This window comes from Colius striatus, chromosome 15 (assembly GCF_028858725.1).
Source record: "Colius striatus isolate bColStr4 chromosome 15, bColStr4.1.hap1, whole genome shotgun sequence".
NCBI lineage: Eukaryota > Metazoa > Chordata > Aves > Coliiformes > Coliidae > Colius > Colius striatus.
Window position 1 is genome coordinate 13,949,521 of NC_084773.1, and position 24,953 is coordinate 13,974,473.

General features: G+C 35.3%; 1 protein-coding gene across 2 annotated transcripts in view; it reads right to left on the reverse strand.

Annotated features, from left to right (window-relative positions):
* Positions 1-24,953, reverse strand: part of FHIT (fragile histidine triad diadenosine triphosphatase) — a 535,739-nt gene that overhangs the window by 401,095 nt on the left and 109,691 nt on the right. For both annotated transcript variants that reach the window (XM_062008359.1, XM_062008358.1), the window contains exon 2: positions 4,367-4,488. In XM_062008359.1, coding sequence (XP_061864343.1) covers positions 4,367-4,466 — 100 coding nt within the window. In that variant the 5' untranslated portion in view covers positions 4,467-4,488. The remainder of the gene's footprint in view (positions 1-4,366; positions 4,489-24,953) is intronic.

Consider the following 24,953-nt stretch of genomic DNA (forward strand, 5'->3'; position numbering starts at 1 on the left):
TAGCTCAGGGTGTTATCAACTCTTCGAAGGAGCATCTGGTTCAACTAATATTTCCTCTACTCATTAATAAAAGGAGCAAACTGCAGTAACTCACAGTACAGCACACTGCTTCATCAACAAATAAGGACCATTAACTTCATATAGTGATGAAGTTGCCAGAAACATCATATGCTTTGGGGGTTTATATATGGTCTGTTCTCCACAAACAGAACATTTTTGGGTGGAAAACACTAGATCTCTGTGGAAACAGCACTACCAAACTGTCCAGCAAAAGTCAGTATATAGCAGTTAAAGTGTCTTTTTTGTTGTTGTTTCTTTTTTTTTTTAAATAAAATACCTCCACATAATCAATCCCAGATGAAAGTTAAAGTCTTCAATTTATTATACACACATACATGTGCTCTTACTTGAAGAAGCCAAACCATCCACCACAAATTTCTATAAAATTGCTTGGTCCTGATAACCCTCAGCTCATTGTTCCCAGCTGGAAAGCCTGTTCTTTTTAATAACCAATTCAATAAACTGCTGAAAAATGCTTTGTATAATATAGTATTGCCATAGATCTGATGTTTGTCTCTGTCACTGCATATTGCATTCAATCAATTTACAAATGTTGCTGTGTTCCTTTTGTACTAGTTCTTCTTCTGGCATCCTGAACACAAATCCAAAGATCGATACCTTGTCTACTGAAAAAAATATTGGACATAACAAATGAATACTTTTATTTATAATAAAAAGTCCTAGTCCCCAAATGGATTCTACTAATGTTGAAATTCATTTTTCATGTTTAATACAAGATGAAAGCGAGTACCATGCACAATGCAATGAGAAAGACAGTGATAAAAAAACTCCAGTTCATATTTATTGAAGATGTGAACAAAACTACATAAAGCTATGGTGTACGGCTAGAAAAACACTAAAATGGTAAGTCATTCACAAAGTATTTGTTACCATATCAAAGAGCAAAAGGTCCATGTCAAAGAGCAGATGGATTTTCTTTAAAAAGACATCACAATTCTGCTCTGAACCATGGAAGCAGGAACGCTCTGAATGAAATAATTTAAGTAAGGAGACAAGTAGAAGTTCAGCTCATGCTGGTTACATGAGCTGATTCAGTTTGTTTCTGTCACACAAAAGGCACAAGACAATGCATTTGCTGATTATAGACACGTCCCTGTAGCATTCCACTATTGAATAGCTACCTCCTCTAAAACAACTAGACAGTTGTTCAAGGGACCCACAAACGACATCTTTCACAATTACACTTCGCAGATCAGCAAGTCAACAGAATGTAGAGGAAACAGGCTCTGCTCTTCACAGAAAACAGTATTGGTACAAAACCCAGCAAGCTTCCAGAATAACCTCCTCCCCACTCCCAAGCTAACTGCTAAGATGTGCACTGCATACAGTATTCTCACATAGACACTTGGCTCCATAAAATTAACAGGCATTCACAAAACAAAATCATACCATTTCTGTACAAAACGGAAAACCAATACAAAAACACATCCCCAAACACAATATCTCGTTAATCAAGATTGCCCCCAACACCATCTGCCTGGCTGTTCTGAAATAAAACAGACAAGTAGAAGGAAGACTCATCTTTCCATTTGAAATATATACAAGAATAGATCGGGTACGCACTCCTCATTCTGTCATGGGAGGTGAGTGACAATGTTATCAGACAGACTGTGGACAGATACCAGGGAGCCCTAACCGTTTTCCTATTAGGTGACAGCAAATGGACTGGATGCCCTAACCCTACATGCTGACCACGTGTAGCTCTCCTCTTTGGCTGTGGCAATAGAGATGAATGAGTTTTCTATTACTGTCAAACACCGTAGCATATTTTATCTTACACAGTAGAGATCCCAGTTTAGTGCAAGATTTCCCTTACTAAATAGTAAGATGCTAGTTAACTCCTATTTAAGAATCTGCAATAGTAACTCATAAGGATCCTATTACAAACAGGTTTCTGAGTCCATGAACTTGAGTGTACTCAGTAGAAAGAAGTCCACTGCTGGGGCAAACGAGGCAGCTCTCTCCGTGAATATGGGAGCTCTGTCCTTACCATGAATTCTCTGTTCTTGTTAATGCTACTCTTGGTTACTGTTAGAATAGTTTGACTTTAAAGTGTCAAGTGGAAGTCACGGGATTGGCAGCTTGAAATAAACAAAACAAAATTTGTAAAGTGTTAACTGAACAAGCATGCTTTGGCATTGCTCAAATCAGAAACACTCAAATCCATGAGACTATTCTGACTGGGTTTATTTTAAAATTGTTACAGAAAATTCACAACTCCAATTCTACATTGCATTTCAAATATGGAATTTCAACCTTACTACTTAATTAAAGCCACCACCTGGAGTGAACTGGCTTTCAAACTGATTCCCTTTGTCTCTCTAATTCACAGACATTAATATTTTATTTTCTACTTCAAAATTAAAAAAAAAAAAAAAAGAGAATATCTGAAGTGTGCCAAAGACAAGACAAATAAAATTATTGCAATAAAACAAGGAAAATACACGTTACTGCCAGGCCTTGAGATGAATGCTGCATTATACAGACATTCCAGAGGCTTACAACTGCAAATTGCTCCATTTTACATACAGTATTCTAGCCTTCCCATCAAGATCTTTTCTAATTTTTTCTTATTGTAATGAGGAAAGGGTTGGGTTTTTATTACCTGAACATTTACTCAATGGAGAAACAAGGACTACATTATATATTACAACACATGAGCTATTAAAACAATGTGACACAACAAAATATGCTGCAATACTCATTATGAGATAACAAAGCTAAACCTGAGCAAATAAATGTATCTGCCAAACAGTCAGTAATACTATATGACTACAGTTTATAATGTTTAATTATTTAAAAAGGAAAGAAGCTTGTAATAATTAAGTTTTATAGGCTCCTTACACTGTCATTACCAGGTGCTCACAAAACTTTAAAAATAACTATCATCTGAAATACCTCTCATAACAACTGATGCAATTGTTCAATAAACTGATTAAAATAAGATAAATAATTAACTATTGTTTTGCACAGACACTACAGATCACATTTTATTTACCCTCTGATCTGGACAACACATATACCAAAACACTGTTCAGGCACTCATAGGCTCTGCATCTAACAGTGACTGAAGTGGTACTGTGTCTATAGACAGCTTCGAAAATGTTTTTTTAGGAAATCACATTGATTTACATCAGATACATCAAAAACTTGAAGTTGAGAAGAACTGTTCATTGAATTCATCAAAATATATTGTTGAGATAAGAACACTTTTAAAGTTTCTTTAAAGCCTATGCATTTTTAACCAAATTATCTGACTTCTAGTTCAAACAGACAGCATTCAAAGCAGCCCTGAAGAGCCATACTATACTGAAAAATTATATTCTACAGAAGTCATGGGAAGAGAGGAAGGTTCCATATTCCAGAAGAAATACATGTAGGGGTTAAAAAAAAATATATATTACTAAAATTTTAAATAAACATTAAATTACAAAAGAGACAATATAAAACTACAGAACAAGAAAGCTTTCAGTAAATTGTAGATGATTTTTCTTTTTTCCAAAAGACATTAAGCCAACACCTGAGTTTCTACTAAAATTTTACCATGAACACCTATAGGAGTTCAGTGATCAGTCTCAAGCGTGTGTGAGGAGTTCTATCACTAGTAATTGAAATCGGCACAAGTTACAGAACAGTACTGTTTTGACAAGAAGATAATATGCCACACTACAAAATATACTAAATAGGTACATTTAGCATCTTGCAAAATCAAGTTCCTATACAGTTTCTAAATTGAGAATTTTACTTACAACATGGGGCTTTATTTTTTCCTCAGGAAATGTGTGCACTATACAGATGGTTTATTTAATCCATTCCTACTCAAATTAATCAAAGCAATCTGTCCCCAAAAAAATAAGCTTCTTCATTCTGCTGCCATTTGACAAAATGTGTACATTTAGCTAGAAGTTGAAAATCCTCCACAAGGAAGTTACCACATCTAAAAATAAGTGACATTATTAAAAGAGAAAAGGGATGTGTTATTTAGCATAATATGAAATTTAAACAGTACTACCTCAGATACACTCTAAAAATGCTTTTAGTAGCACCTGGTTGTTTATACATCTTCTATGGTGAAAAGGTCAATAGAAACTCACCTCTAAGGTCACAGTTGCTAAGCAACGATTTTCGGCAGTTCTGCAACACCAATCAAGCATATTATGTTCCACTGACTGATTTCAGAATAAACCTGTGTAACATCCTACCTGGCCTTTGAAGCATACAGAGCTTCTCCTGCTTTTCCCAGGAGTGTGGGCACCCATTGCTGAGGTGCTGCTCAAAAGGATACGCCCTGGGACCACCGGCTTCCGGTTAACGAGAGCAAAGGAGAGCTCAGTCTTCAAGAAGATGGCTGAGGGTTTGATGAGGTGCTGCCCAAATCTCAGCATGATAAATGTTAATCTTCAAGATCTGAAAGAGACAGTAGTGAGGAAAATTAAGGGACTGACTTTGCTTTTCAAGAGAACAGGAATAAGAAAATCAAATTTTCTAGGTAGCTTCTGAAACAAAGTGCCTCCTGGGCTCGCCAAGACTTTGGGTGTTCTGGAAGGGTTGTAAGACTTTCACAAAAATATTTTTTCTTTTATATTTTCATTTCTCTTACACAAATCTAGACCATCACTTCATTCACTAAACTTTTCTCTCCTCTTGATAAGGATGCATATCCTTCAAATAGCTAAGTCACAATCCTAACAGTGTCTATTTTAGGTCTTTAAGCCCTATACTATTTCAGTTGTTTAATTCAATCAGAAATATCCAAGGTACTACAGGGTAAAAAATAAAGTAATGTAGAATTTCGTGTGATGATATCTCAGACACATCAAAAGCATTACATGAACATGCCTTGCTTAAAACAAGTGACTAATCAGAAAACTCAGTTGTATAAGTTGCTTCAGATGGGGCAAGATGCTGGTAGGGTCTTCTCCTGCAGTTGTCTTCTTGCAAGCCTACTGTGTTCAATAAGATCCAAACTTGGTTCTTCATCTAAAAGATTTATTCCAATTTAAGGTCCCACTCCTTGTACCTCCTCCAACAACAAGTGCATTTATCAACCCCTTTTAAGTGCACACACTTTGAAGGTGTCTTTGAGAAGTGCTTGTTCTTTGGAAGTTCTGGCTTTTTATCTGCCTCCAAAGAACTTCATAACTAAATTGAATTAAGGATAGCAGATGCACCTAGTCAGGCTTTACACCAGAGAAACACATATAACATTTCATAAAAGATACAGTAACTGATCAGATGACTACTTGCTAAAGTAATCAACATTCTCTAAGCCAACACTGTGTCTTGTTTTATTTTTGATAACCACAGATGAAAGGAAATGTTTGAGGAGACCATGGGAGAGTGGAAATTTTAAACATCTCTGTTTCAAAGATCTGAAAAGGTTCTATAATTATTTTTTTCCATGTAAAGTAAAAAGAAGATAAAGCATCTAAGATGTTTCCCTTACTGTATATTAAAGCTGAAACTTGACAGCATGCAAAAATCAAGTCTGTTGAGCTACTAGAAGAGTTGCTTACCAGAGGAAACACCTGCTATCTTGTGTTCATGCTCAAAAATAACAACTATTAGGAACTTCAATCAATTTTCCTTATTTCTCTTAAGCAGTTCATCAGAAACCCTTCCATGGGGGTTTGTCATTCTGATTAAAACATGCAAGAATCATAGAATGGTAGGGGTTGGAAGGGACCTTTAGAGATCATCTAGTCCAACCCCCCTGCAGAAGCAGGTTCACCTAGATCAGATCGCATAGGAACATGTCCAGGTGGGTCTTGAAGACCACCAAGGAAGCAGACTCCACAAACCCCCTGGGCAGCCTGTTCCACTATATGATAAAAAGATGTGGTTCTCTTAATAATGAAGGAAATGTTTCTTATAGAGGAGTAAAACACATTTAATAGCCAGGACTACGATCCCGTGATGAAACTGTAAGCTAATAATCTCCAGTAGCTGGAAAATCAAATGTACAACAGTGGTTACTACATCTAGCATTACTATGGACAGAAACAGAAGTACTGCCGATCACTTCTTCTGTCTTATAGCTTACTGATAACTAGAAGCACTAGTTATCTTGTCAAGAGAAATGGAATAGACTTAAATACAGACCAAGGCTTTAAAATGAAATGTTGATTTTAAAATCTGATGCTTTGAAATTCAATTTCAGGAGGTTGAGAACCTGAGATTTTAGTAACAACCATGAAAAGTCCTCTGGCTGTTTGTTGCCATAAGGAAAAAACCAATGAAGAATAGCAGGATAGGTTGAGGACATTGGAAATAAGGCCTGGATCCACTGCTTCAACAATTGAGACTAAAAGAAAGCTGGATGACCTAGTATATTTCTATTCTAATTATCTAAAATTACTAGGGGCTCTTGCTAGTCTAATAGCGACTCCAAAATTCTCAGTTCAAAGTAACCAAATCCCATTCTGAAGTACTGGAGAGTCGATAAGCAACAAAAAACCCCTTTTATTTGAACAAGAAATCCAATATGAACATCTTCTCTTCTAGCTTAAATACCTAAATATCCTACTATCCTACCCAACATCCTACTATCCATAGAATAAAAATGTATTTCTCTCTCCCCTCTGAACTCTGAGGATTTGGAAATCTATTTAGATTTAATAGAAGACTATTAATCTGGTTTTATGAACTCCATTTAACATCTGCATACAAGAGATGTTAAATTCATGGGAAATCCTGAGTATTCAGTATCTCAATATGGGAAAAGGTGGTACCATGAAGCAGTGGGTAGAACATACTAGAATGATAGAGCCCAAATTCCAAAACTGTGAGAACATTTTTAGATCTCACGCATAGAATTAATGCATGTCTTAGAACCTTTGCTGTTTACAATAATATAATAATACAATAATATATCTGAATAACATATTTCTAAATCTTGATTTAGACTAAATATAGCACGTGTTTCAAACAAACATGTCCGTTGTGTTGGTTGTGCTATGCAATGCTTCAGCCATCCCAGCGCTTCTCTCTCCAATTCAGAAAAGGGATTATGGGAATATTTTTTTTCTTAAACAATTATTCATGATCTATTATATATTGCTAAAGCTGTTTTCTGTCCTAGTGATCCTCTGTGTTTTCCTGTAAAGCATGATTGTCAGTGCTCAGAACCAATACAAATGCTGAAAAATACATTAGGGAAATGAGTAATGGGTACAACTGAAATATCTGTGCCTGCACAGCAACACACTGCAGCAAGGCTGGAATATTCCAGAGTGCAGTGAGGCAGGAAACTGCTACCAGCAGAGCAAGTTTTTAGTCATCTAAATTCTACCTGCTTATTGCTTGAATGGCCTGTAAACAAGCAGAAATCAATACAGTACAGGTGAACGCATGCAGGTCATGAGATGCAAATAGTGTGTGCACAAGGTTTCCCAGCTGATTGGAGTCACCCCACTGAGTTTGTGCCTCTGGGGATTTCCATTTGTCATATAAAGAGAAGGTCACTGCCAGCTAAAATAAAAACTAAATATAATTGGTGAAAGATGTTTCTTCTTTAATGATAGTAGTCTTTCTAATCCCCAGTAATAAAGAGGACAATTACCCAGTAATGTTAGAAAATGAAAGAAATCCATTTCTGATACAATTTCAGCCCAGTTTAACACAGTTTCTATTCTGACTATTCAAATGAAAAGTGTATTTACTCTTCTCCATATTGCACATATACATTACAATGCCTATTTCATCTGCCTCATTTTCCTAATTAAATTTCCTTCAAGCTGTGTTCCTGCAGTTGTAGGTGGCAATATAGTATTAAAGGCTAACATAGCAAGTAGACTAATTTTATAGTCACAACAGATCTCAAAACTGCATAACTCGTAATAGGTATTCTACATTATGACCTGAAAAATAAGAGTCCTAAAATTAAGAAAGATGCTGAGATTCACTGAAATACTTTCAAATATTATTAGTTTTGTAGAATTTCAGGAATAAGTATATTGTATTTGCCCAGTCTATAAAAACGCTTATATATTTAATGAATTTTTGAGAGGAAATCTAAACATGGCTCTCAGTTATCCAAGTTGATTTGGTTTGGGGGACTAGGGGTTTTGTTTTCTTTTTCATTTTTAAATAGCCTAAGCTGTAGAATAACAAACAGGGAGAATTCTGAACAGAAGATAAGGTTCACCTACAGAAAGGTCCCTAGGACATAAAGATAGGTGTCTGCTTTTTACATGTCATCTTTAGAGTCAGAGCACAATAGCCTGGAATACCATTGGAAATTAATTCTTTAAGGCTGTCTTCCTGCCTCCATTAGCTCCCCACTAGATGCTTAATTGAAATGGTGCTGATACTCCAAAATTCTTCTTTATGTTATCATACAATCACTTAACAACAAGATATTAGGATCACCACATGCTAGGAACCAAGCTCAAGCCTTTTACTGAGCAATCACATGAGCATTGTTCTAGGAAAGCTACAAATCTAGTTGCAATGAGAGAACAAAAGATAACACAAAATAGGCTGCTAAATTAAATAAATAAAATAATATTAAATAAATCCGATTAAAATACCATTTTATCTGTGCTAGCACAAATGACTATTTTAGAAACAATCCAAGAAGTGCTCTTACTTTTTAAAACTTGTAATTTTACCGTATTAATGCCTTCTGTTCATTCATTTTGATACTCCTGATTTTGCTACTCAGTTTCACTGTAAAAACATTGCAAATTTGTATGACAAAATGAAAACAAATCTGTTGACTATTTCTTTTTTACATATTAAAAAAAGTCATTTAAAAAAACCAAACAGTAAGGTAAGACAATTTGCGTCCCACACTGTAGTTAAGGAAACAAAGTAACTCTCCAGTAAATTATGTTTATGGCTAACTCAATATTTTTCCATTACATTTTCTAAGCTGCTCTTTATCCTACAAAACTATATCCTTAAATGCATATTTTGCATTTTTCCCTGTGAAAGGTTTGATTTTGTGGAAAGTGATACTCCAACTTTAACATCTAAATTCTGCACCACCTTCAAGAAGCAATATACAATGAAGAATTGCCCTGCATGTTATCTTCCCTCTCATCATGCTTTATTATATTTTACTCATTCACACCCCTCATTGCCACTTTGTGAGGATGAAATTCACACAATTTAGAATGTTACTTATTTAACCCAAGCACATAGCAACGAGTGTCCTTGTTCCTAGAAGCCAGGATTTGCAATTTTGATCAAACAATACTTAAAAACATCAACAAAAATAAATAATTTTCTTCTAAAAATCACTTTTTTTCCACTAATCTTTTATCCCTAGAGCAGCTTTATCTCTCAGTATCTTCCACTCCCACCCTTGTATAAGGCTTAAACATGTATTTTGACTTCTTCCAGTTTCAGAAAATGGTCTCCAGTTAAAAAAACCCTCTCCCTCTCAGTGAGCAAAATATCACATGCTAATGCTATTTCTATTCTGAAAAAGCCAAGAAGAATTACAAAACCAGAAAAGGTGCTCAAGTGTTTTTGACAGCCATAGCCTAGATTCTCTCCATGGATATGGTATTTAATGTTCTACATGAGTTTGAAGGGAAAAGCTTGTGTGGATTACTTTCCGTTTTCACCACCCACAGAAGCTGCTGAACAGAAAGCCCATTAAATATGATGCATGCAGCCATTTCTGGCGGTGCTGACAAGGACTGATTTCTCCAGTCATACACAGATTATGATGGACTTGAATCCACTACACGTGGCCTCCCCTGCTTAATCTAGCAGGGAAGAAAACATCAAAGTTAATGCTGTTTAAATATATTGCCATTTTCTTACCATGGTCAATCAAGCTAAATTATCTACACTTAAAATAGACTGTGGTCTGTTGCATAGTGCCTAAGCACCTTAGTGTGTTAGACAGAAAGGGTCATCCATTTGCAATCCTATAGCCTGCCTTCTCCTTGGAGCTCTGTTGTCTTTCACACAAGCTGTGCAGCATTTCCCATGCCCTAAGGAAACTATTTTCCCATTCTGCTCTCACAGCGTTGATCTCAGAGTCTTGCACCTGGAAGCCCTGGTATTACTGTTACAGCAGATTCTTCTAAGGCTGTGACCAACATCAGAATCACCCCTTCCTCTCCCACCTTCTCCATGGTGGTCATATCATTCTTACACAAAGCTCACCAAGCAAGCAGTACCCAATCCTGAGTACAGCAAACTTCAGTTAACAGCATCACAAGCAGGTCTGATGAGCACGTCCTGATGAAAACATTCTCTCAACACTCTGTGCAACCAGTCTAGCACTCAACAGAATGTATTTCAAGCAGAAGCTGCATTGAATTCAAACAAATCACTGTTGTGTTTTACACTGTATGCACAGTGTTCATACACCACTAGTTTTATTGGGATCTGAACTTTCAGCCCCCAGAATGAAGCAAAACCCACAATGATTTTAAGCACCACTATAGACAAGTTTTTTTTATAAGGAGCCTTATGAATCATCTTCCTGCTACCTCTCTGGATCTTAATCTGGTTTGGTTATTTTTCCCTTTAGTAATTTATTTACTTATTTTTAAAGTAAACTTCACTTTTTTTTTTCCCTCTTTAATTCCTTTTCAGACATTAAAGAGCCCACCTGGTAAGCTAACATGTGATTACACATAGGTGCATGTACAGAAGTCTCTCTGCAGTTTCCTCTTTCCTAGCTGTGTGGTCCATCATTGCCATGACTTAAGAGACTTCATTTAAAACAACAAACCAAACCAAACTCCAAAAGCAAGCAAGCAAGCAACCAAAAAAAAAAAACCCAGAAACAAAGAACCCCAACCTTCCTCCTTACAAAGTAACAAAAGAGAACACGACCCCCCAGAAAACTAGTTGAAGCTTCCAGACACCAAGGTCTTTGTTGACTAAGAAGGTTACAGACACCTAAAAGGAAGTGAAGAGCTCTGTAGCAACACTGTAAGGCAACCACAACATTGACAACTTAATCAAGTCAGATATCAAAAGTGATATACCATCCATAATACATGTAGAGGGCATAAATATTTTTTAAATGATGTAGAAGTACTTAAATTCATTTCTATAGCAAGCATTTTGGAATACAAATGAGGCCAACTTGTTTGTTTCTTGTAATTCAGGTAAAAAGTGCAATGTTACATGAAATAAATTAAAAGGTTTCCAAAGGCAAAAGAACTGCTTAATAAATTAAACTTCAAGAAAAATGAGGACTTTAGAAGAGTCATGAAAGGACTAAACACGGTCTACACTCTTCAACTTTCCATATGTATACTGTGTTCACTAGAAGATAATTCATACAGCATTTAACTATGCTGAGAAGATAATACTGGTGGGGGAAGCTCATTGTCTGCCTCTGCTCAGGTAACAGCTCAGCTTTTCCAAAGACTAGGAATTGTTTACAAATATCATGTTAAATGTTTATATATATATTTTTTGACACTCTGACTATACCTGCAGCTTTACTTTTTTCAACAAACTTTTGTGATGACTAATGTGAAATAAAATTCCTGTCTTACATTACACTAGAGTGAGTTTGTATACATTTCATGCCATCCAAGATGATGACATGAATCCAAAGAAAAGTCTGATAACTGTTTAGTCTAGAAAAGAGGAGACTGAGGGGGGATCTTATTAATATTTACAAATGGTGGGTGTCAAGAGGTTGGGACATCCCTTTTTTCTATAGTAGCTAGCAACAGGACAAGGGGTGATGGGATGAAGCTGGAACACAAAAAGTTCCACTTATATATAAGAAAAAACTATTTCACTGTGAGGGTGACGGAGCAGTGGCACAGGCTGCCCAGAGGGGTTTTGGAGGCTCCTTCCTTGGAGGTTCTTCAAGACCCTCCTGGACTTGATCCTATGTGACTTGATCTAGGTGAACCTGCTTCTGCTGGGGGGTTGGACTAGATGATCTCTAAAGATTCCTTCAAACCCCTACCATTCTATGATTCTAGGATAACTAAGAACTTTTCAAATTCCATTTACTATATCAGTGATTTTAAGTGATTTTTATCCCATTTTTCTGAAATGGGATACAATCAATAGGGTCACATCCTCACTGACCTCACTGAAAGAGTAAAATAATAAACATACTTCACAAATCTTTCCATAGTGTTTATCTCCTGTTAAAAAAACCAAAAAAACCAAAAACAAAACCAAAACAAAAAACCAACAACAATAAAAACAACCAACCAAAGAAAATACAAAACAAGCACACATTATATTTTAAGCATTGCTTAACTTGCATGTACTATAGCTGTTATTCTGATGCATGAAGAAACCTGAGTATTGGTTTTGCCTCTGCAAGTTAATCTGATGAACGAGACCTTTAGAGTTGTAATAACTATTGTGAGTAATGGAACCACCAATGGCTTTTATTAAGAAGGAACACTGAATAATGTATTACAAACACTAAGATCTAGGGGAAAAAAAAATCTTAATATCAATCATGCCATTTTTTAAGGCAGAAAGGTGAAACACAAAAAGGAAAGATTTACAAAAAATGATATACAGTATGCAGTAAGTGGCAGAAATTACACTATAAAAAATCCTTTCTTTCTTTCTAGTGTGGCTACTGTGGGCTACATTACATGCTGGCACAACAATAAAAGATTAAGATATTTCTTCAGATATATTAAGTATAAGGAAAAACCTGCCACAGTAAAAGGGATAGATGGGGGAGGAAGATCACTATAAAGACAAGTACACTGAACATTGAAACATGTGAGTTTAAGCACATTTCTTTTGAAGGCTACAAACTAAGAGATTTGACATGATGGAACAACTAGGAATGTTCTTTTGCTACATTCTTCAGTGGAAAAAGATGGCTTTAAAAATAGGGAGAAAAGAAAAACATGTCTTGTTTTAGTATTCTTATTTATCACTTACCTAGCACTACATAAAGTCACCTTATAGGTTTTAGAAATACACACCAAGACTAAGCCTTCCCCTGAAGTGGCTGAGTATTTCCTCTGAGTGAATGCAATTTGAACATCTATAGTATTGGCCAGAAGAGATGGGGCAAATAGAGTTGCAGAAGAAAAGATGCAGGGAGCTAACTGAAAAGATTCAAAGAGTATAGGTCCATGGGGAAAAAAAGAGAGAAATGTCTGTTTCCAAAATTCTATAACGGTATAAACCAAAGCACAATCAGAAAGAGACTGAGCACAGTGTATGCTCTGGCAAAAAGATGGTCCACAGAACTCAGGCCCAGACTAAGTCCAGAGAAAAACAAGTGTGCAATGAGCAAGAGACTTTGCATGGTGAGTTTCTTAGACACAATACAGAACTTTTTAACTTGTGTCACTAAGAAACCTGTCAAGTTCCTTCAAAAAAAGCCCTATTGATTCAGTATACACCTTTTAAGATTGATTTTCTGTAGTTTGTAGTTTTGTCCTTTAAACTTTTTGATACTTAGCATCAGAGAAAATAAAAGACGCAGAAAGTTCCACCATCTTCAGATGAAACTATAGTTAAAGGACTGTAGAGTAAAAGTAAATCCGGCCTTAATAAAATAAAAATTATTGACAGAAAGATTGAGGCAGTTGAGAATTCTGAAAACTCATGAAGAAAAAAAAAAGTTACAAGTATAGTGACTCCTGCCCATACCTTTTGCCCATGTAAAGAAAAATAAGACAAACAGTAAGAACAAGTCTAGGATTGCTGTTATCATAATTAATTTTATTCTGGATACAATGTATTAATATTAGACCATGGTATTGCCTCTGAAATACCAAGCATTTGTTATATTTGGAGCAATTCCTGCAATAGACAATTGTCTCAACAAGCATTTTATCTTACTGAATTAATAAATGTAACACAAACATTTAGAGGAAAATGCAGACACTGTACTTCACCTAACAATTTCTCAGGTATACAGATGAAAAGAGTCATTTAATGAAAATGTATTGTCAGGTTTACATTTATATAACCGTAATAATACTAGATAGTGGGTTCTTTACATTTATGTATGGTGCATTTATGTCTAATGCTAGTATTGGAATCTTTAAGACATGCCATTAGATTTCATTTTACCACCTTAGATATGTACATGCTCTCCAAAATAAAGCAATTTAAAACAGGTTGTTCCATGGGGACTGGAATTAATGAAGCCTCATTTCATTCAAAGGATTTATGTCTCCACCTCTCCCACACCATTCTTTGTTCTCCTACAAGAATGAGAGTCCTCCCCATGGCCCTTAAAGTAGCCAGCCAGGTGATTTACAGTAGTGCCAGGGCTGACAGGCTTCTGCATGGGATGAGCTGCCAGCCCAGAGGTGCACACCAGCTGCCACCAAGCAACATGTATAACAGCTGGGAGGAAAAATATGCTCCCATCATGACGAGCAGGTCAAAGCCACTGCTCAACAATGGACTGTTAAAACTGTACAATCTAATTATATAGCCACCATAGTACACGTACATGTATAATTATATACTACACAATTAAAACGTTATGTGCTGTTCTAATGCTGAAATTTGTTAAGATTTTTTTTAGAACGTTCATATAATAGTCAGTGGCAAAATGTGTGTGTAAGGACTTTGTTATTCATGGTTCATTTAAATCAGTAGGACTTCAAACTGTCTGCAAACCATGGTGGAAAGAGAGAAAATAGCTGTAAATGCAAAAAAATGGTTTGAAATTCTTACAAATATATACTGACTGTACACTCCAGTGTAATTACTCTAAGGTTCCTGGTTTTTTTTTCCTTTTAGATAAGTCAGTATTCTCATATTTTGACCTAGTCTCACCATACATTATTGCATGAGTCACATAATCAAGCCATAAAGCAAGCAAACAATTTTTCATGTTTTTGCTGTATTTCTGGCTTCCTTTTCAACTTAGCATCAGTTCAGGCATCAACAAAAAGTGTTTTATTGTTACTGCTTTTAACTTTTCAAGATTAAAAAAAAAACTGGAATAACTGAGATAGTATTATGTTCTCATTTGTCAGTAAACCTGATAACATTTTAAACAAGAATTGGGTGCCAGATGACTGTTCTGCAACTAATTCTGGAACAAATCTCTTTATAATCTACTGCAAGTGCTTTGGAATTCCTTGCCAGCAAGGCTTTCTAATAAGATATTCATGAGTAATTAGAAATCTATAGACATGATTAAATCTTGATCTACAATCTGCATGATGAATGTTTAAGCTCAAGTATGGCAAACAAGCAGAGATCTCAACTGAAGATCACTCTGTAGGTTCAAGAATTTGGTTGGCATTTGTTAAAGCTGAAGTTCTGATTTATTTCTGAATTCTCAGACTGCACTGGTTTCCACTGGACAGACTACTCACAAAACAGACTGCTAGCTCAATTTCACAACCCTCCAATACCAGTATCAAATATTTTACAAAAGCTGGCCATAAATTGGAGTTTTTTCTAATGAAAACTTTGGACTATCATTGCAGCTATTAAATAATGTATGTAATTTGTCTGGTCTTCATTATTTAAAAGGTCATTTACATGATACATCTGTACTACATAAGATGCCCAGTGGGTAATTACACTTAGTCAAGCAAAGTTCTCAACTTCCATTTTTTCCTCAATAGTAAGCAGTTGTTCTGCAAGTAATGCCACAGCAATACCATAAAGCTCTGAGAATAGCTAGTTCTAAGCAGCCTAGAAACAGTTGGATCTAAACAAAAGAGATTTTGAAACTACTGAAAAAGAACCCAAACCAAGCCAGTTTTTTTCTTTTTGTTATAAGGTGGTGTACTGGTTTACACAAGTGCACTCTATAGTCATGATAAAACCTCCTAACTTCCTACACAGAGTAGCCTCCCAGTTCCACAAAAGCTATGTACTTGGCACAACATGAGGAATGTAGTCTAATAACAAGCTAAACGTATGCTAACAAGCTAGGTAATTACAGCCTACATAGCTACTGTCCTGACAGACCCACACTGAGCACAAGAAACATTAAGCTGACAATGATTAGAGAAGAGAAAGATTTCAAAGGTCTTTGGAGAAATATATTAAAACATCCACCTTATGGATAAGAAAACAAAGCACAGACAGACCTGGGAAAGCACAAATTGCCAGAAAAGGACACAGTAAATTTTTTTTTCCTTGCTTAATCTAATGAAATGGATACTCTACAAAATAACAGAAAGATTCACAAATCACTATACTCAGCCTTTGTTCAAATCCAGACTGCTGATATTAAAGGACTATCAAGAAGTAAGGTGTTATCTTGAATTACCTATGCTACTCCTTTAGCAGCCAATAAGCCTAAATGAATTAGTCAACAGAGAAAATACAAATAAAATTAAGTCCATGTAAGTGTACTTGATACACAAAATGTGGATACAACACATAAATCATCAAGTAAATTTTTCCTTATCAGACAGTATTTTGCTAGACTCACCAATCTTCTGGTATTTAGCATGTCTCAATAGAAGAAAGAAATCTGAGTGAAAACATAAAAATAGAGGACATTTGGATAGTCATGTATTAGAGTTTTCAACAGGACTCACTGCCTCTTCTCTGCAGATGGTTCACTACCGTTTTGTCTCCTTCAAAGAAAGTTCAGAGTTCTCATGTGATATTGTACAAGGTATCAAATACAAACTTCCCTCAGTGATCAACAGTGCCATGTAAATTTTCAGTTAACACACTTGAGGTACTAGGGAAGCAAAACACACCTGAAGCTGAAGAAGTCAGTGCTGTTTTCTGAACACAGTACATAGTGTGTAATCTGAAAGGCTCTAAACATCCAATCTTATGTTTTAAAATGTGCATCTAAATTGGTGAATTTTTCTGACCCTAATCTCTGTCAGTTCCCCATCTGTAAAATAGAGATAATACTGCATCCCTCATTGGGGTTTTGTGGAGATAAATTTAATTTAAAACCTGTGGTGATGAGCAGCACAGAAAAGTCTATAAGGAAATTAATAATTCTGACTTGTGAGCAGAGTCTGAATGATGCACTGCAAATAAGGCTTAGGATCACATATGAAACACTGAGGATAAAACACCTTCAATAGCTCATTAACTGAGTACTGTCCAACTTGTGTACTAAGAAGCCTTTTGGAAGACCATTATGTGTTCTTATAGTTAAGGATTCCATCATGACACATATGCATAAGAAAGCTGAATTTAGGTTGCAATGCCAGCTTTAATGTTCACATCCTCTTCTCTCGACTAGTTACTTTTGCATTCTTAATAACATTCCCTCCATGAAGTTTATACATGTAACATTTATATGCAAAGAATGAATTACGATCTCACTGTGAATGTCTGATTTCCATGCACAAATGGTAATGAACAAAGCTTGGTTAAAAAAAAATCCATTAGGAAAATAAAATACCAAGCTTGCCTAGACGTGGTAAATTCTGTAGGGCTTCTACTGAATTTTCAGTTGCTTGAAATGGTTCAAGTACTACTTCTGTTAACATTTACTATGTATTACCATAAGAGACTTGGGAAGGCAAAAAGTATCAGGGGACAATCCTCTCAAATTTTATCAAAGGCATTCAATTTTAATTCTCAACAATAACAGCAGTTGACGTGTTCCCTTTGCTAGCTTCTGTAAAAATAGAAGTGCACATGGGAATCAAGGAGAAATAATATTTCCTCAACACGCTCTCCAATGCTGCCTTCCTCTCAAAAAAAAAGCCCCTCCACACCTCAAAGGAGCAGGTGATGACTGATCTTTTGAGGGTTTATGCGCAAGTACTTTTACAGTAATAACCACCTCCTTCTCCAGACTGCGTATACATGCTTCTCAAGGCAATAAATACCATTGTGACGGCCCTCTGACAGCACAGCTTTTACACACAGAGCCCTAAAAAAACAGTATGCCACCTAAGCCAAGACAGTAGACTCTAGGAAACTGGACATTTTCCAGTCCTGGTTTAACTTAGATGACATGGAAGTTGCTCATTAAAAGCAAGAAGAGTTACACCTAGCAATAGAAGATCAGAACTAGATCCTTCAAATTTCAGCTCCAGGAGCTTTCTAGAACTCAATAGCATAATGTATTCAAGTTAAAATGAAATTTTTGTATGCAAAATCATTAATAAGTCATCACATTATTTACTGATCATTTGAAAAAATAAAGTAGATTTCCCAGAGACTACTTGTACAAATCCTTAAGAAAGTAATATTACTTTAGCTAATTTCATCTGTGTAAAATTATTAGGTCTTAAATACTACCACGATAAATTAAATCTATTATATTCCAGATAAAATATCTGTCTTCAGAGAGTACTTACGAGACATTGTTCAAATCAATCTCAAATTTACTACCAACAGCTCTTACAGAGTTATGACAAATTTTAAACAAATATGAAGTCAGAAGATGTTGCACCTAGAATATTCCATCTTCTCAAAAGGGCAACAGAAAGCCAACATCTTTTAAATATTTAATTAGGACTGAAATCAAATTTACATAGTGATATGCCACATTTTCAGCTAATGATGGAGACAAACATCTCTGCACATTATTGGTATTTGAAAGGATAGTCATTTCTATTTCATTTTGCGTACAGAATGTCTCCAGATGCTTCCTTTAGTTTTTTATTTAACTAGTTCATTGTTGACATAAGTTGGGATATTACAGTTTCAACAGAAAAATATTCGATACTTGATCAAAGTCGCAGATACACCTTTAAATAATTGTATTTGCCTTTAGCAAACATTACATTTGAGTTTTGAGCAAAATTGATGATGAAAGCTGATGAAAATTACTCCAGCTTTAAATGCATTGACAGATGTGCTATCTAGCAAGGGATTTCCGTGGAAATTTTCTAATTTTCTTTCACTAATTTAAAAAAGGTTTATTTAAAATCTGTTAGGATGCACCAAAGTACAGGGTCATGTAATATCTGATCATGAGAAAAATGGTAAAACGTAGCTGAGAAACCTGAGCTGTGGCATCTAGAAATGGTAAAAAATTATCCAGAAACCCAAAGTCCTTTAAATGATCTAATATTTTCTACCAAAACAAAAGACAATGAAAATCTAGAGCTCAGTCATAAAATTACTGGAACAGATATACATCTCACTTCATGAGCTTTTGGAAAAAAGAAAGGGAAAAAAACATAGAGAGCTTTCTGATTTTTCATCTCTATTGAAGAAACACTTAATTACCAAGAAACCAAATTTCAGTGCACAGAAACAAATACACAACCACAGAAACATTGTATAAAAAACAGCTGTGGAACTCTTAACATATTTTAAGGTTATGACTTGTGGAAACCTTAGAAGTTCACACATAGATGTTATCACTTGCCAGGATATTTGCTTTTTTCAAAGAATAACTGGTATGAAATCAATGAATTTCATGATTTATCATAAAATTCAAAATGACAAGACATTGGTATTCCCTATCCCTGCTGAACACAGAGTCAAGTGTTTATTGGGTACATAGAAAATAAGTCAAGGCACCAAGAGTCAGAGGTATTATTTTCTCAAATTCAGACTGAGAAATTTACCCACCCTGGTGTGGGATTTTCAGGGAACAGAAAGAAGAGAGCGGGATGATAGATGAATCTAGACTGAGCAATCCTTTATTCCAGAAATAGATCTTGCTAATACAGTAGCATATGAACGATCAGCTCCTCCCCAGAGGCGACCCTGTCCCCCAACAAACAAAGGTATGGAATCTGACATGACAAATATTGATTTCCCCAGAGGAATTTATTTTCCAAACACATGTGAAGTGTATCTTAAGTCAGCAATCAAACCTCAGCAGCAGTCTGCACTTAAAGACATTTAAAACTATTATGTTGTCATGCATATAATAATATGCAAATAACCAGGTAAGTCTAAATGCAATATATTTTTACATACAATTCTTAAATGCATTAGATAGAAGTGTTGCCATATTTATTTCTGAAACAACTCTATTTTAATTCATTTTTGTGGTTTATTTTGGTTAAATTTACTATAGGCACAAGCCTTTTCAGACAAATGAAAATTTCCCATCACACTAGATTCAACTTATATTCTCAGAAATCATTATGGCGTATATAAATCTCTCTCTCTCTGTATAGATTTATCAGTATTTGAAATCTAGTCTTCTCTACAATCATTTCATATCATCTCATTCAAAGTAGGTAAATTTTCCATAATAATTTTAGTATTTGAGAGAATTTATAGTCTATTTGTCCATTTTATCAGTCAATGGTATGAATCTCCCAAATATGAGACCCAGATTTAACTGATTTTAATAACATAAAGTTCCACAAACTTGGAGAGGAATAAAAAGTGGATTATAAATGGGTATACCTATTCCATTCAAGGACACGCACTCAAGATTCAACCCGTTCTTTTGAGTATATCAAAACAGTAATGCAAAGTAACATGGAAACTGGAAAATTTAATTCTGAAGTGGTATATATAGCTCTGACATTTCTCTGATGAATAAAGGGCATCTACTACTAAGGAGATTCTCATTTATTCCATTAACTCGTTGTCTATTTGCACAATTTATTTGACTGCCTGTTCTTTCACAAAAGAAATAAACATATAGAAAAAGGAATGACCAGGAGAGTTTAGGACAAAGAAATATTTCATTAAGAATGTAGAATTTGTGTGTTGTGTATCTGAATGGTTTGTGGCACAGGTATTAATAGAAATAACAACACAGAAAAAATAGATTCACTAAGTATTAATCTTCAGGAAAAAGTTAGATTATGCAGTTGCAGAGTGATGTGGTTTCTACAACAGTAATAAGGGTGAAAAAGTTAATCAACAGTTGCTGAAATTAAATATATCTGGATAACTTGCATTGGAGAATTTTGAGACAGTCAGTCAAAGCAGCATCGAGTCAGAAAAAGATTACATTGCTAAGCTTGAAAACAAGAAAATAAAAGCAGGCAAAAACAAAAGCCACAAATTGAGCAAGTCAGGAAATTATATTCCTGTTAGCTTGAAATCAGCTAATGACAAAATACAGGAATGGTTGATGTATGACTTCACTAATAAGCAATTATAATAATGTAAACCCTATGCCATTCGAGATGGATTTATGGGAAATAAAGTTAGCCTCTGGTATTCAGCTTTTATTTAAAAAAAATACACTTGAAAGCTTGACTGATAGAAAAGAGCTACATCTTCAAAATTATGTTTCCAAAAACAGTTTAGCAGCCCATATTTTAATTAAGAAATTAGAATTAAGCTAAATCAATGTGAAATACACTTTAAAAAGAAAAAAAAGGAAAAAAATAGACAACAATAAACAACTGTGAATAAGAATCATCTGGTTTTAGCTGAATACTGTAGAATTTGGCATTTAACCCCATATTAACATCTTTACTAGTATTTGAAAGGAAATTAAAATGATTACAGATAAGGTTTGTACATAATAGACTGAAGGACGTTCTGAAACACAGTAGGACACTAATACTAAGCAAGAAAAGAGGTTGACCAGGAAAAAAGTGTAGAGAATGTGCTAAACATCAATTTTAACAAAAAGTATATTGGCATATTGGCATATCAAGAAACTACACTGAGAAGCAGCAGTTTATAAAGAGTCTGAGAGATCTGAACTGATCTCACAGACCTTGCAGCAAAGATTTAGCACCATAACCTCACAGGCAGAGATGAAAATCTCAAGCACACAAACAGATTTTAAACTTTCTGTACTTGTCACTGGTACAGCCATAGCTGGAATAGAGCCTCATTGAAGGATTTATAATTTTTTTTATATATTTGAGAATATTCAAGTGAGACAAACAATTAGAAAACATATTTGCAGAAAGGCACAGAACTCCATCTCTCACTACTGAAGGGAAGGTTGACGAGTGTCTTGGTGCAAATGCAGCTACAAGCCACAGAGATCTTCACAATCTAGATACATAAAGTTATAAAAGCTTTGTATTGATGGAAAATGGTAACTACCAGAAAAGATGAGATTAGAAATAAAGTGCATATTTTGCTCAATATATTTCTTATAAGGATAATTTATTATTTGGATAAGTTACAAAGAGCAATGATTTTACATCAAGAGTACTTTTTGACAAATAAAGATAAGATGTGCTTCTGAAAGATCTAATTCAGCTATGAATTAATTTGGGGAACTTGTATAGTTTTGCCCAGTGACTATGGAAGCCAGACTAAAGTGACCATACCAGTGCTTGCCCCTCTAAACTAGGAAACAGTCCCTTTAAGCAATCTTACTGCGAAACATAGCAGATTCCCCAATATTTTGGTGCTTTTAGTGTCACAACAATGATCACTGAGCAGAGCGCTGTGGGAGGGAACCGAGTAAACAACGTAAATTGTAATTAAAATCAAATGCAAATTTATTTTCTGCTACATTTTTGTTATGAATGCTAGTCTAGTACTTACATAATAACCCACATTAATCAACATTATCTTTACATCTTTTTAAAAATCTGGTATGCTGCCTCTTTTCCTCAGTGCCAAAAAAGTCTGCCATCACAAGTAGAAAAACAGTCATTTACATTTACTTTCCAAATACAACTTAAGGAGTTTAAGGATGACTGTTGGAAGGCTGGGTGTCACTAATCATACATATGTCTTTATTTGCAATCAGGTATAAAAGTACATTTTAAAAGCTGATTACACTGTAAACAATACTTTAAAATGAATAGAATGTTTTGGGTTGGAAGTAAACAAACATTTGGCTTTTCCTCTCCTCAGTCTCTTATTCCAAAAATATTTAGTTTTAACTGGGCAGAGCTTATTCAAGTGAAAACAAACAAGGCAGATGGTAAATGTCTGTACTGTCTGGAATTCCATCAACTTACTAGCTATCAAATTACCACTAGGTACAATTGCTTATCACCAGTACCACAAAAATAAATGAATCCTTGGAGGACTGTGTAAGCCAACACATGGAGCAGTGGTCTTTCACCTCCAGCAGTCTATTTCAAGACTAGATTTGTGATGAAGTTCATACAACATAGTTCTACATTTTCACAGAGATTTGGCCACCATAACCACAGTATCTCTCTTGATTCAGGAATGCACTTATGCATGATGGTTGCTTCTTTAAAACAAAAAACATTCTTATTCCAGACAACACTCAAACATGTGTGGAAGCTTCTGATGAATTTGAATGCCATCTAAAATATAAGTACTATTCTAAACAGAAAATCTTCAAAAATTTTGGGGAAGGACATGCCAACTCAGAACCAACAGAAAAGTATGGTGTTTTTTGGATCTTTCATGTAGATCAAAGCACAGTCATTTATATTCCATTACAGCAATGGTTCTATGATTCCGGACAAAACAAATAATAAAAGCTTGCTTCTGCCAAGTTTTCAAAACATACCCACATCCTACAGGGCTGGCACAAGGCCTGTCAAAAGTCTAGTAAAGTTCTCCAGCAATCTCAAGAGAAAGTTACCCTGGGAAAAGACTTAACTAGGGTATGCCAGCACATATTGACCACATCCAACCTCTGGTTAAGATGAAAGGTAGATGCAATTCTTACAGACCTGTGTAAGCCAATGCATTCCAAGATAAGTTTAAAAAGTATAAAATCAAATTTCATACAAGAAAACTAGCCTACATACAGAGCTCAGTTACGTTTCACCTGATAAGAACCATTGCAGTAAGAAGGGCTTATTTAAACAGAAGTTATTACCTCCCAGTAACTCAGCTTTCCTGATAATCAGTGAATTGGATTTTACAGTTTATTTATAAGGGAATAATTTCTTTGATTCTGGAAATACAGCAATCTTTAGGATAAGACACAGCATTTACACCACCAATCCAGAAAACTGTCAGTACACTCAGCTAGCAGCTATTAGCAATAAGATACAAGCTTATGGCCTCCAAAACCCTTAGAAGGGAACCAGAAATACCATACTAAATATCTGTCAAGAAATCAGTACTTAGCAGACTGTAGCTTCTCTTACTATCTACCTGACTCTACTGTCACCTAACTGCTTGCATCCAGCCTTAAGTTTTTGAGGACATTCCTGGTGCTCCCATCATTAGGATACAGAGACAAAAAAGTAACTTCTGAGCATTACAGTAAAACCAAGAGACTAGACAGATCAGCAATACTAGGCAGCAGCTTTAGCATAAAGAAAGAAAAAGAATTTGGCATTTAACAAGTTGAAAAGACAGATTCATAAACAGAGGCTCAAGAGTGAGAGATGAGTTGGCCAATGCCAAAAACAACATGACTGAAAACAGAGAGTACGACAGGTCTCTCAAGAACCAATAAAAATGGTCTGCCCACACATAGAAGGCAAAATTTCAAAGACTAGTGACTCCTCACACACACAAACTCCACACTCCTTTAGAATTACTATTAGCCTCCTACTCTGATGATTCAGAGTCTGTACAGGAAAGTATCTTATTTAAAATGTCTCACTTTGCATGAAGAGAACAACTACAACAATTATGCTGTTTTATAAATACCTCTGCTCAAGGCCTCTTCATTTGTTTAAAAACAGAAGTCTTGTTAAAATGCAGCTTAATTTTCACTATAGCATAGAGTATAAAAGGAACTGTCTTCTCAGAAGGACCTGTAGTCTTTAAGGATTAAAAAGCAAAGAAAAGAACAGTTTAGAAATCTATCAGCCTTAGATTCAGTATTTTGGCCTTTTGCAAACAGGTATAGTGATCAAAAGCAAACAGATTAGCAACCCTTTAGGCATGGCTTAAATCTTGATCTTATCTGCAACAAGGCAAGAACAAAGAAACAGTAAGAAAAGCTGAAGAGTAAGTTCTGTTTAATTTCTGTTTTCACATTAGTAAAAATTTGAAAGGTATAACATTGCCTAAGGGAGAGGATAAATATCCAATTTTTCAAATCTTTAAATTTAAGCATCTCACCCTGGAGCTCTGGATACAGACCTGGACTTGAAGCTTATCCTCAAATGCATCCATTTCCTATTCCTGACATGATTCATGCAGATATTTTCAGCCCATGCTTATGTGTTATTCTAAGACACGTGTGAATTAGTGTCCTATAT